At 38.8% G+C, this 12,099-nt stretch overlaps 1 protein-coding gene across 2 annotated transcripts in view; it reads left to right on the plus strand.

The window, feature by feature from the left end:
* gtse1 (G-2 and S-phase expressed 1) overlaps positions 1 to 12,099 on the plus strand; it is a 30,092-nt gene that overhangs the window by 16,026 nt on the left and 1,967 nt on the right. For both annotated transcript variants that reach the window (XM_063072146.1, XM_063072147.1), the window contains exons 6-10: positions 5,874 to 6,221; positions 6,830 to 6,899; positions 8,903 to 9,154; positions 9,604 to 9,775; positions 10,001 to 10,114. In XM_063072146.1, coding sequence (XP_062928216.1) covers positions 5,874 to 6,221; positions 6,830 to 6,899; positions 8,903 to 9,154; positions 9,604 to 9,775; positions 10,001 to 10,114 — 956 coding nt within the window. The remainder of the gene's footprint in view (positions 1 to 5,873; positions 6,222 to 6,829; positions 6,900 to 8,902; positions 9,155 to 9,603; positions 9,776 to 10,000; positions 10,115 to 12,099) is intronic.

The following is a 12,099-nucleotide window of genomic DNA, read 5'->3' on the forward strand; positions in this document are numbered from 1 at the left end:
AGTAGTTCGTTGATCTCGCAAGTATATGGGTTAATGGATAATAAGAATTTAGTGTACTGAAACTTGATTTAGGATTTTAATAACATTTAATTGTTTGAGTAAACTTTTGAATTTTACTAATGGAGACTAAAACTATTGAAAAAGGAGGAACTTTTCTTGTTCCATTCTCTCAAATCACAGCATAATAATAATGATGAATCTTTAAGCAGATTATAGCCATGCTTCTAGAAGGGGTGATTGATAAGTTCATGGCCTAAGGTAGAAGGAGTCAATTTTACAAAACCTAGCACATTTATTTTTCAACATAGTTCCCTCCTACATTTACACACTTAGTCCAGTGGCCGTGGAGCATATGAATCTTGGATCTCCAGAAAGTGTCCACAGCAGGGGTGATAAGTTCGTAGCCTAGGAGATGAGTTATATAGCTCTCGTTATATGCACATGCAGGTCAACTCTTTGAGTGATTTTGCAGAAGTTTGAAGTTAATCCATCAGGGGTGATTGATAAATTCGTGGCCTAAGGTAGAAGGAGATGAGTTATTAACTTCAAACTTTCTGCATAATCACTTAGAGTTGACCTGCATGTGCATGTAACGAGAGCTGTATAACTCATCTCCTTCTACCCTAGGCCACAAACTTATCAATCACCCATCTGTGGACACTTTCTGGAGGTCCAAGTTCCGTATGCTCCACAACCGCCAGACTAAGTGTGTAAATGTAGGAGGGAACTATGTTGAAAAATAAGTGTGCTAGGTTTTCTAAAATTGACTCCTCTTACCTTAGGCCACGAACATATCAATCACTCCTCGTATTTTGTCTCCTGGAAATCAATACCTCAATATCTATTTGCCACCTTATGTCCAAACGAATGTTGGTAACTTGGTACAGATTAATAATGGCAAATTGTGAAAATCGTTCCTGTGGTTTCCTTCATTAAGATGCACTGGTACTCCACTTATTGCTAGAATTTAGAGTTTATTTAAAATCTTTCATCCATCCCACAATGCGAGGGAGTAAAATTCTTTGCGTTATAACTCCATTGCAATGTACAGACATGTGATTTTTAAAAGTCTAATGGCTTGTAGAAAGAAGCTGTCCTGGCTTAATGCTGTGGTAGCATTTGCCAGGTGGAAGCAGCTGATAGTTTATGGTTGGGATGACTGGTGTCCCCGATGATCCTGCTGCTATAAATATCCTCAATGGAGGCAAGTTCACATCCACAGATGTGCTGCACTGTCCATGCCATTCCCTGCAGTGCCCAGCGATCAAGGTTGGTGCAGTTCCCATACCAGGCAGTGATACGCTCTAATGGTTCCCCTGTAGAAGGTCTTGAGGATTTTTGGGGGGGGGGGGGCGCATGCCAAACTTCAGTTGCCTGAGGTGGAAGAGATGCTGTTGTGCTGCTTTTTTTTTTGCCACAAAGTGGATGTGTACAGTCTGGGTCAGATCATTCGTGACATGTATACTGAGGAACTTGAAACTATCCACCCTCTCAACTGCAGACCCATTGATGTTCATCGGGCAGAGCCTGTCTCCATTCCTCCCGTAATCCACAATCAGCCCTTTTGTTTTTTGGACATTGAGGGAGAGGTTGTTATCCTGGCACCACTGTGTCAGGGTGTCAACCTCTCCTCTGTAGGCTGTCTCATTGCTGCTAGAAATGAGGCCGAACAAAATTGTGTCAGCTGTGAATTTGATCAGCAGATTGGAGCTGTGTGTGGAAGTACAGTTGTCAGTGTAAAGGGGGTAGAGAAGGGGACTTGGAACACAACCCTGGGGCACTTGTGTTGAGGGGCAAGGGTGAGGGAGCCCATCCTTGCCATCTGTCAGCAATCCGATGAGTCTAGGATCCAGCTGCACAAGATGGGGTGTAAGCCATGTAGAACAATGCTGCTTTTGATACTCCTGTCTGATTGTTCACCTTGGAGAGTTCACTGATATCTGTAACCTCTTGCTTTAGCAGTCTGAGGTACCCAACTGCTTCAAGCAGGCTTTAATTGTACAGATATGGTAACACACTTCCATTGAAGTGCTTTTGAGAGGTTGGTGATGAAACGCTTCAATTCCTGTCTGAGAAGTGACTTGGATCCACACCAATTTGCGTACCATCACAGCAAGTCAACAGCAGATGGCATTTCATTGGTTCTTCACTCAACCCTGGAGCATCTGAAAAGCAAATGCATTCATTAGGATGCCCATTATTGAATACAGCTTGGCATTCAGAATCAAAATCACTTTATTGCCAGTATGTGAAACATGCCAGTATTGATTATGGTTCGGTGCCAAGCATAAAACACAGGACAATGCCATAACTAACAACACACCAACAACTAACAGTTTACAGGACAGCAGTGCAAACAGCCATGAGCAATCAACAATTAGCGGAGCGGTTACATGCGCAAATGTCAATAGTCAAGCAAATACGAACAGACTACATAATTATCAACAGAACAGAGATCAGGAAAGACCATTTAATGGATGTTGTGCAGGGACTATTGAGGTATTACACTTGAGTGAGTTTTGTTGAGAAGCTGATTAGCTACAGGAAAGATGCTTCAGAGATGACATTTGGTCCTGGTGGTGATGGGCTTTTAGCATCTCCCTGATGGCAATTTGGTGAAGAGGTGACTGCAAAGGTGGGTGGAGTTGGCAATAATTTTTTCAGCTCTTTTCACACTGGCCAACGAGTAAGTCTTTTAATGTCAGTAGCTGACAGCCAATGATCTTTGAGTGGACCACTTGCTGTAACTTGGACTTGGAGAGGGAGGAGGTGGCGGGAAACCAAATACCATCATCACCTCACAACTAATCAATAAGTTTCAAGACCCAGGCTTCAATACCTCATTGTGCAATTGGATCCTTGGTTTCTTCACTTTTAGACCACAGTCAGTTAGGATTAGCAACAACATCTCCTCCGCAATCTCCATCAGCACAGATGTACCACAAGGCTGCATGCTTAGTCCAATGTTCTACTTGCTTTACGCTTATGACTGAGGCTAAGCACAGCCTCCGTACCATATTTCAGTTTGTTGATGACACCACTGTTGTAGGCCGAATCAAAACTGGTGATGAATCAGCATATTGGAGAGAGATTGGAAAAATCTGGCTGAGTGGTGCCACAAGAACAACCTCGTACTCAATGTCAGCAAGACCAAGGAGCTGATTATTGACTTCATGAGGAGGAAACCAGATGTCCATGAGCCAACCCTCATTGGGGGAAATCAGTGTTTAAGAGGTTCAGCAACTAAATTCTTTGGTGTCCTCATTTCAGAGGATCTGTCCTGAATCCAGTACACAAGTGCAATTACGAAGATAGCATGGCAGTGCCTCTACTTTCTTGGTTTGTTAAGTATAGGTGTGTCACCTAAAACTTGACAAGCTTATAAAGATGTATGGTACAGAGTATATTGACTGGTTGCGTTGTGGCCTGGTATGGTATGGAAAATTCTACAAAATGAAGTGAATTCACCCTAGTACAACACAGGTAAAGCCCTCTCCACCACTGAGCACATCTACATGGAACACTGTTATAACAAAGTGGCATCCATCATCAAGGCCCCCCACCCCCCAAGCTACTGCCTTCAGGAAGGAGGTACATGAGGCTCAGGAACAGTTATTACCTCTCAACCATTAGGCTCTTGAATCAGAAGGGATAATTTCACTTGCTCCATCGGTAAACTGTTCTCGCAAGCTATGGACTCACTTTCAATGACACTTAATATTCTTGGTATTTATTGCTTATTTATTATTTTTTGCGTTTGTATTTGTACAGTTTGTCCTTTGCACGGTGACTGTTCGCATGGGTGCGGTTTTTCATTGATTATGTTTTTTGGATTTATTAAGTATGCCCGCAAGAAAATGTATCTCAGGATTGCAGTTGGTGTACTTTGGTAATGAATTTACTTTGGGTTAGGTGAATGACCACAGAATTCAGAATTATAATTGACCTGGGTCAGTTACGGGTCGCTGAATTCTTTTGTTCCTTCTCCAGGAACTTCTCCAGCTTGTAGCACTGAAATGGGGAATCTTCTGTTGGGCAGACTATTGATCCTTATTCTCCTTGTCCCTGGATTGGGGCCCTCCCTTACAATAGTTTGTTTCCGAGCTCTCACTTCTAATCTTTTTTTATTCTTTTTCCTCTTTATTTCTACTCTGTTATACTTCAGTTTCATTTGTCATGATGGATCCAGCTGGCTTGTGTCAATCTTTCATTGACTGACCCAAGGCTACAGGTAGCATGACCTCATTGCTCTTCTCCCAAATGGATGTCATTCCTTTTTGTTTTTCTGAATTAGGCTATTTCTAGTCAGTTATAGCCAGTTCAAGTCGTACGCTGGGATTGGGTTATTACAGTTTTTGGGTTATTCTTATAACTTCTGTTAATTCTGCATTGTTGAAGTGTTCCATAAATAACTTCTGTTGGAAATTATTTCTATTTAGAAGATCATTGGTGGAGTCTTCATTATGTCCACTTTTGATTACTTTAGTCTAGCAAGAATTAGTTCAGAAAACTGGTTCAAAATGGTGGTCACAAGAAGAATCACTCAAATGTCAGCCTTCACTTTTCTCACCACATGGTAAAAACAAAAACATTGTTTTGTGCCTTGTCTATTGTCTTTGTTCCAGCTAACTGTTCTGCAGTTTAAAAAAATTTTGGGCCAATAAAACAATGTTAGTACTTGCTCTCAAGCTTTTCCTAACCACTCAGATTTTTTTTTATATGAAGTCCCAGAACCTGTTGCAAATACCTACTCCCTGGTGCTCTCCTGGTAATGAATTGCTTAACAACTACTGCCCGTGAGAATTGGTGTTGAGTGAACATCTCTTGTCCCAACAAGAGGACCTATTTATTTGCATTTTAATATTTGTAAACAAGGAAACTGAAACTTAACTGTTGGATTATTTTCTTGTTTCTTAATAGTTCTAAAAGCTATGTATCAAACTGTCATTTTCTGTAACAGCATTGTGGTTGAATGCTTTGCACTTTAAAAGTTCAAAGTAAAATTTATTATTAGAGTACACGCATTTCACCACATATAACCCTAAGATTTTTCACAGGCATACTTGGCAAATCTGTAGAGCAATAACTGCAACCATCAGGATCTGTTAACTATAAACTGTGCAAATGCAGATATAAAATAGCAATAAATAACTAGCATGAAATAATAATAAAAGAGTCCTTAAACCAGTGTAACTGTCCCCTTTTGTTCAAGAGCCTGATGGTTGAGAGGTAGTAGCTGTTCTTGAACCTGGTGGTGCAAGTCCTGAGACATTTCTACCTTACGGCAATAGCGAGAAAAGATCATGGCCTGGGAGGTGAGGATCTTTGGGTGCTGCTTTTTTATGGCAGCATTTCATGTAGATGTGCTCAATGGTTGGGAGGATTTTACCTGTGATGTACTGGACCAAATCCACTACCTTTTGTAGTATTTTCCACTCAAAGGCATTGGTGTTCTCTTACCAGGCCATAGGGCAGCCAATCAGCACTTTACACCACACATCTGTAGAAGTTTGCAAAGCTTTTTTGACGACATGTTGAAAATTTCCAGACTCCTGAGAAAGTAGAAGTGCTGTTGTGCTTTATTTGCAATTGTATGATTGGTCAGGACAGGTTTTCTGAGATAGTGACCCCCAGAAATTTAAAGTTACTGACCCTCTCCACCTCTGATTACTGGCTCATGGACCTCTGGTTCCATCAGTTCTAAAAAGACTCCTGTTCCTGAAATGTTAATGCTTCTCTTTGTGCAGATGCTGCCAAATCTGAGTGTTTGCAGTATTTTCTCTCTATATTGCATTTACAGTAAATTGCTTTTCTGCAAAATATAAGTAGTTATTTCTAGGTTTAAAATACTACTCTTGCATTTTCTTTTGCAGCATTGTCTCTAAACTTGCCCTTGAAAACATCAAAACTGCCAGCCCCAAAAAACAGCAGAATTGCTGTACCAAAAAGTAAGCTATCAAATTCTACATGTGTAACCAATGCTCAAAGCACCAAATTAATAAAACCACCAAATATTTCTAAACTCTCCACACCTGGAAAAGTGAATCGGCGAGGACCAGGAACACAGACTGTACCTTGTCGAGAAAGCTTGCAGAGAATTGGCTCAACAGCTAGTAAGAAGTCTGATGTACCAGTAAAGTTGAGCAAAGCTGAGAATGTGCCTGGACAAGATCAATGCTCAAAGGCTAAGCCATTTTCACAGCCTCTGCAGAAGACCAGTGGTAAATATAAACTATTGTCTGAAATAGTTACATCTTGCTAGCTTATTAATAAGCTCTTGTGTACCTTTGTGGCTGCTTTTTCATTCTCAACTGTATTGAATATTTGGGCATCACAAGTAGATGTCACTGCTTTGACGTTGTGCACTGTTGGAAATACAAATGATTGAATGAAAAATTCAAATGGTGGGAATGAAATGAGAAGAATGATCCCTCTCCTTACTCTTTTGAACTTGCTAAAATAGACTTTTTTTGCTTGATTAGTATTTGATTTGCATCTGAATGCTGCAGCTTGTGCTTTCTGATAGAAGGCTTAAGAATTTTGCACTTGCGTATTATAATGGGCAATCAAAAGAGGCAAAAGTAGATCTGTACTGTCAGATTTGAGATCTTTTTCATGGGAAAATGGACCTCAAAGGAAATCTATTTTGGTACAAGTCGTGGGTATGCAGAATTAGGAAAATTTGCATTTTTTTTTAACTTGTGGATGTTGGCTTTTGTATAATTAAAATTATAAAGCTGTTTGTGTATTCTGGAGTTTAAAAAAAAGTTTTCAGTGTTATTCATGAGCTGAACCAACTGTTTTACATTTTTAAAATTTGATCTCCAAGTACCATCACCTGGAACAAGATCAAAAATAACTGAACCGAAGAAGACATCAGTGTTCCATGAATTTGAAAGGTAATTGCATCCTGTTGCGTTAACAGTAGGCTACTAATGCAAGCATGTTATACAGATTAAAGATTTGTGAATGTTGTGTATTTAAATGTTTTTTTCCTGGAAGTCAGTCAGTCATTACATTGCCATTGGATAAAACAACTTGTGGCTTTGCACCCAAGCTCAGCCTTGTTTTTCCACAATGAATATTAGTGCTCTTGCAACACAAGTTTCGCATAGCAATCAAGCCATTTGTTTGTTTTATTTGTGTGTCTGGAGTAGGGTTGGGCTTTTCCTCCCTCCTGTGACCTAGTCGGGGAAAGATGCTTAAATGAACAATGATGGTGATAAATTGATACCAGAGCACCTAAGTAGAAATTGCCCATGTCCATTCTGCTTGATGCTGCCACAATGGTTATTAGCAATGTGCAGCGTGGGGATGGGGCCTCTGATCCCATTTAGTTTTGGCTTTATCTTTTGTATTAGTTGACTATTAAATTCACATTGTTTACATTGTAAAATCACCTTTAAGCTTCTCAAAATACATTGAGAAGCTATTGATCCTTCCAATCTCTGTCTTGCCAGTCTGTATTGCTGCCATTCAAATCTATGGCTGTGACTTTGCTCCTGTCAAAATAACCCTAACTTCTCACATGGCAATATGAGATCTGACTGTTGCATTATGCCCCTTGACCTCTACAGTGATTGGATAAAAATGTGGATCTCAAAGGTGCATTTATTCAATTGTGCTTCCTATACTTGAATTCGATGTCAGATTATACCCAGAGCTGTTTCAGCAATGGGGTCTGTACCCACTGCTGTTATCTCCATCAGAGGGTCTTTTACTTTTTCACTTTGACATTGATCAATGATTATATTGGAAAACATGATGTCTCCTGATGGCATCCTCTACATCGGCTTCAGCACTTGAATCTGCACAGGAGTCCTGTCAGGTGTTCATTCCCAGGTGAGTTGCTTTTTGTTCCAAGCATTTTGAGGGATGAGGGTTGAATCAATCCATTTTCCTGCATCTCTGCTCTAATAAACTGTTGGTAGGTCCCATTCCTTTTTTGCATGTTCTCATGGCATCCGTTTGAATGCAGCTTAAACCTTTTGGCATTCCTTTTACATCAGTTCCACAATGAAATAATTCAACACACTACTACCTGTCTGTTGCCTTTCTCCTTTCATAGATGCCTAGCTCAAAGTCACTTCAATTCCACACAAAAATGCCACTTTCCCATTATTTCCTTTGCTGATTTAATTGGTTTTGGATTAACCAATATCCCTTATTTTGAAAGCCTTCATTTATTTTGATATTCTTTCCTGCAATTGTATTTTCTTGCTCATGAGTTCTGCACTCTAAGGCAATCCGTTGAGTAGTTTTAAAGGAGCCATGTATCTTTTCTCTGTCTGTATTTTGTCTTGTGCATTTAGTAGGGATAATTTGCCAAGTGGGTTGGAGTGTTGTAGAAGCGGAGAGTATAGCTATGTATTTGTGCTTTGTTTTTAGTTCAATTTTCAATCTGTTTGGAATTAGAGGCAACCAAGAATACTGTTTTCATATATTTTTTTGACTGCTTCACTTCGTTTCAGACCCCCCTCCCCGTGCTCAGTCTCTGAGCCTGTTGCATGTCACTGCATTCTTGCAGATGTTAACCTGTAGCCCCTTATCTTTTGCACCCTGCAGCCTACACATTTGTAGCCAATGCATCAATTGCAACTTTGTCCCTATCTATATATTTGAAGGAACATTCCATAAGGCTGTCAACTCAATTATAGAAACTAAGTTCAAGAAGTGTTTTCTTGTATAGCATATTCTGCGGCTGCAATTTTACAAATGTGACTTTTTTAAAAAGAAAAACTACAATCACTTTTAAATGACTTTTTTTGTTCAGTTTTCCCCCTTTTGATTGAGGTGGTAGAAATGTTTGCCATGTTCCTAAGGTGCCAACAGATGTTAGTTTGCATTAAGATGGTTCCTTTTTAGTTTATAGCCTGCTAATTTCATGTTGAATCTTTTTCAGTGGCATAGCAGCTGGTACTCCAAATAAAACTCTGGCTAGAGGAATGCTGCAAACGCCTAATGTGCCAAAGAGAAGAGTTTCAATGACACCTGGCACAAGGCCATTATCTGGTTTACCCACACCACAGAGCCGTCGGTTGTCAAGTATTCCAGCATTCACTCCTCGCACGCAACCAAGGCTTGGGTCGTTATCTCGGCAAGTCATGTCTAAGCGAAATCGTAGTATGTCTGCCAGTGGTGCAGTTTTGGAAAGGTGAGTAAAGTAAAATAGAAATTGTAATGCTTAGGCTGTGTGGAAGATAGTTGCCTTTTAAAAATTCTTTTAAATTTAAAAATGCCTATGGATTGAATGTTAAACCTTGGTAGAAAATATTATGTAAAAATGTTGATAGTAAAGGGAAGAATTCTATTTTATGTTTTAGTTCCTCTAGACTGGTCATGCCTTTTACTAGCAAGTATTTCTCTGGGCACAAAGCCATATCTGTTGTTTTATAATGCATTTAAAATACATGAAATCTGAATGATCAACTATGGAGAAGTTTGAGATTCGACCTCTGTTTTGTTCATTGAGAAATGCATTGATTGTGATTAATTGGACATGGATACATCCTCCAACTAAACATTTGTAAGTATAGTAATGCTGGAAATTCAGAATACTTGGACATTTTTTCAACTTGTCAACATTTTTCTTTCCTCTTCCAGAAGTAAGCAAAAACCGTCCGAGAAGCCTGAGGTCCTCTGTTCACCTAATTCCTCTGGAGATGAGATGTCTGCTCCTCTGGTTCCTGGCATTCTGGATTTCTCCCCTGATAAACCACAGACCACATGCAAAGACAAAGCCAAAGAACACGTATTTGAAATTCTAGGCAAAGAGGTAGTTATACATATTAACTGCAACAACGGTTTGTAATCCAGTTTTAACAACAAAGATTTAAAAAAAAAATACAAAATACTTTTAATAGCCCTTTTTGAACAATTCTATTTTTTTATTCTTAATAAATGGAACAATCTGCAACTGCTTACCAGGCCTATTGAAATAATTCATCAAGCAGAGCATTTTCATGTTTTATTTTCATCTGTTTTTATTTTCTCACTTTAGAATCTTCTGGTTGAAATTAATACAAAAATTAGGCCAATTGAAGATCGTCTGCTAATTGATCTCTCCAACACTCCTGATCAAAAAAGAATTGTACCAGTTAAAGTTCTTGAACCAGTAAGTTATTTTTGTTCTGACTATCTTGTATGAACTTGGCATTGTTGCAAGTTTATCATTTAGTGTGCCCAGTACTCGTCCATAGACTTCTAAGTATTAGCAACACAATTCTATGCAATATGCTTTTTGTTTAGTTCTTTTAAACACTCATTTGAGTTGATGAAATTTGAATAATATTATAATTTCTCTTAAAATTGAAGGATTCAGGACTGGATCTATTTGTTTAGTGCAGAAAAAGAATTTACTTCGGTCATTTACTAAAAACCTGAAAATAATGAGAGGTTGTAGCTTAAGTATTCTTATTGGGGGGGGGGAACGGTGTAATTAAGGTAGAAGATTTGAGTGAGGGTTTTAATACTTTTAATTCCCCTAATATAAATATCAATATGTATGTTTGTATTTTGCCTTTGATGGACTAGTAACATAGCTGTTGTTAGATCCCGGTGCTTTTGCAATCCTAAGGTAGGGTTCGTAAATCGTCATCGATGAAGAATCCAAAGATTCTCTGGAAGTTAAGAATGAGACAGAACTTGTTGCTTACAATCATTTTATTAAGTGTTACAAGAGCAAAGAGGAAGAAGCATGATGAGAGATGAAGAAAAGGGTGAGACTAAAAGCAGTGTGGTGTTCTTGCATGAGGCTACTGATAGCAGAAAATTCTATAGATAACGGTTGACCAGTAAGATAGCCTGATTCAAATAATGATACCCGCCACTGAAACAGTTTCCAGAAAAAGGCAACTTCAGCTCAATTGATGGAAAATTCACTAAATCTTATGGTATACGTGATTGTATGAAAATGCAAAAAAAACGAAGTTAAACTATAAGAAAAAGTAACAATTCCACATTCCAATCCATCATTATTAAAAATCTCTGGTGCATGTTTTGTAACTCTTCACAATCCTTGCCTCCGCGCCCCCCCCCCCAGCAAAATCGTGTTAACTTTGCCTGATTACTTCATTTTTTTTCTATATTCCCTGCAATAATGCCTATACAAATGTATATGGGGGATGTTCAGCTATTGGGCCTTGGTTTTCTGCAATGCATTTCCTTCCCTTTAGAAAATAGTAAATGTAATTTGTTCAGAATAAAGCTGGGGTTCCGAACTTCTTATACTATGGACCGCTACAATTAATTAAGGGGTCCATGGACCCCAGGTTGGGAACCCCTGGTCTAAGGGACCTTCCATAAATTCACAGAATTTTAGAAAATTAAAGCCAAAGCATGGTTTAACATAATTTTGCCAGCCAGCCTTTAAAATCATGTGGTGAACTTCATTAGGACCCTAAGATGTATTAATCTGTGGCTCCAATCATTTGCTCCATACCCATTTTCCTGAGTTTTGTTCTACATTCCAATTCCTGATTTGAAAGTAATTTATAGGATGTTTTAATGAAGACTGACCCAAATGCCTGTTTAATTCATTTGCTTTCTCTTTCTATTCCTATTTCCAGCAAGCTTTATTCCTTGTTCTATTCTTCCTTTGATCTTTCCATTTTCTTTTTTAATATTGTGTAAATTATCAGTCTAACAGTTTTGACAATACAAAAGGAAGGATTGGGTATTAAAGAGGACAACTGGTTGACAATGAGCATTGGAATAGTTGCGAAAGGCAACACATCAAAAAAGTGGAAATACCCTACTTCAAGACAGTCAATTTCAATGTTTCTAACTCGCCTGTATTCTAAATTTCTTTCCATAATCAGTGATGTCCATGAAAGCAACAGATGTCCATCAGCAGTCTTTCAAGATTAGGATTGCTTGGTTTGGACTCAATTATTTTTTCCTTTGGGTTGCAGTACAACTTAAGTGGCTCTTTTAGCAGAAGAGTTGAAGGGAGATTATTAACGAATCCTGGAAAGTAACAAGCAAGTTCGGATGAACATTTACCTCTAAGTGGGGGGTGGGGGAGCATGATATAAAAATAAGCAGCTCTGCTAACCTTTACAAATAACTGGTTAGTTCTTGGGAGTATTCAATATAACT

This window comes from Mobula hypostoma, chromosome 20 (assembly GCF_963921235.1).
Source record: "Mobula hypostoma chromosome 20, sMobHyp1.1, whole genome shotgun sequence".
Classification (NCBI taxonomy): domain Eukaryota; kingdom Metazoa; phylum Chordata; class Chondrichthyes; order Myliobatiformes; family Myliobatidae; genus Mobula; species Mobula hypostoma.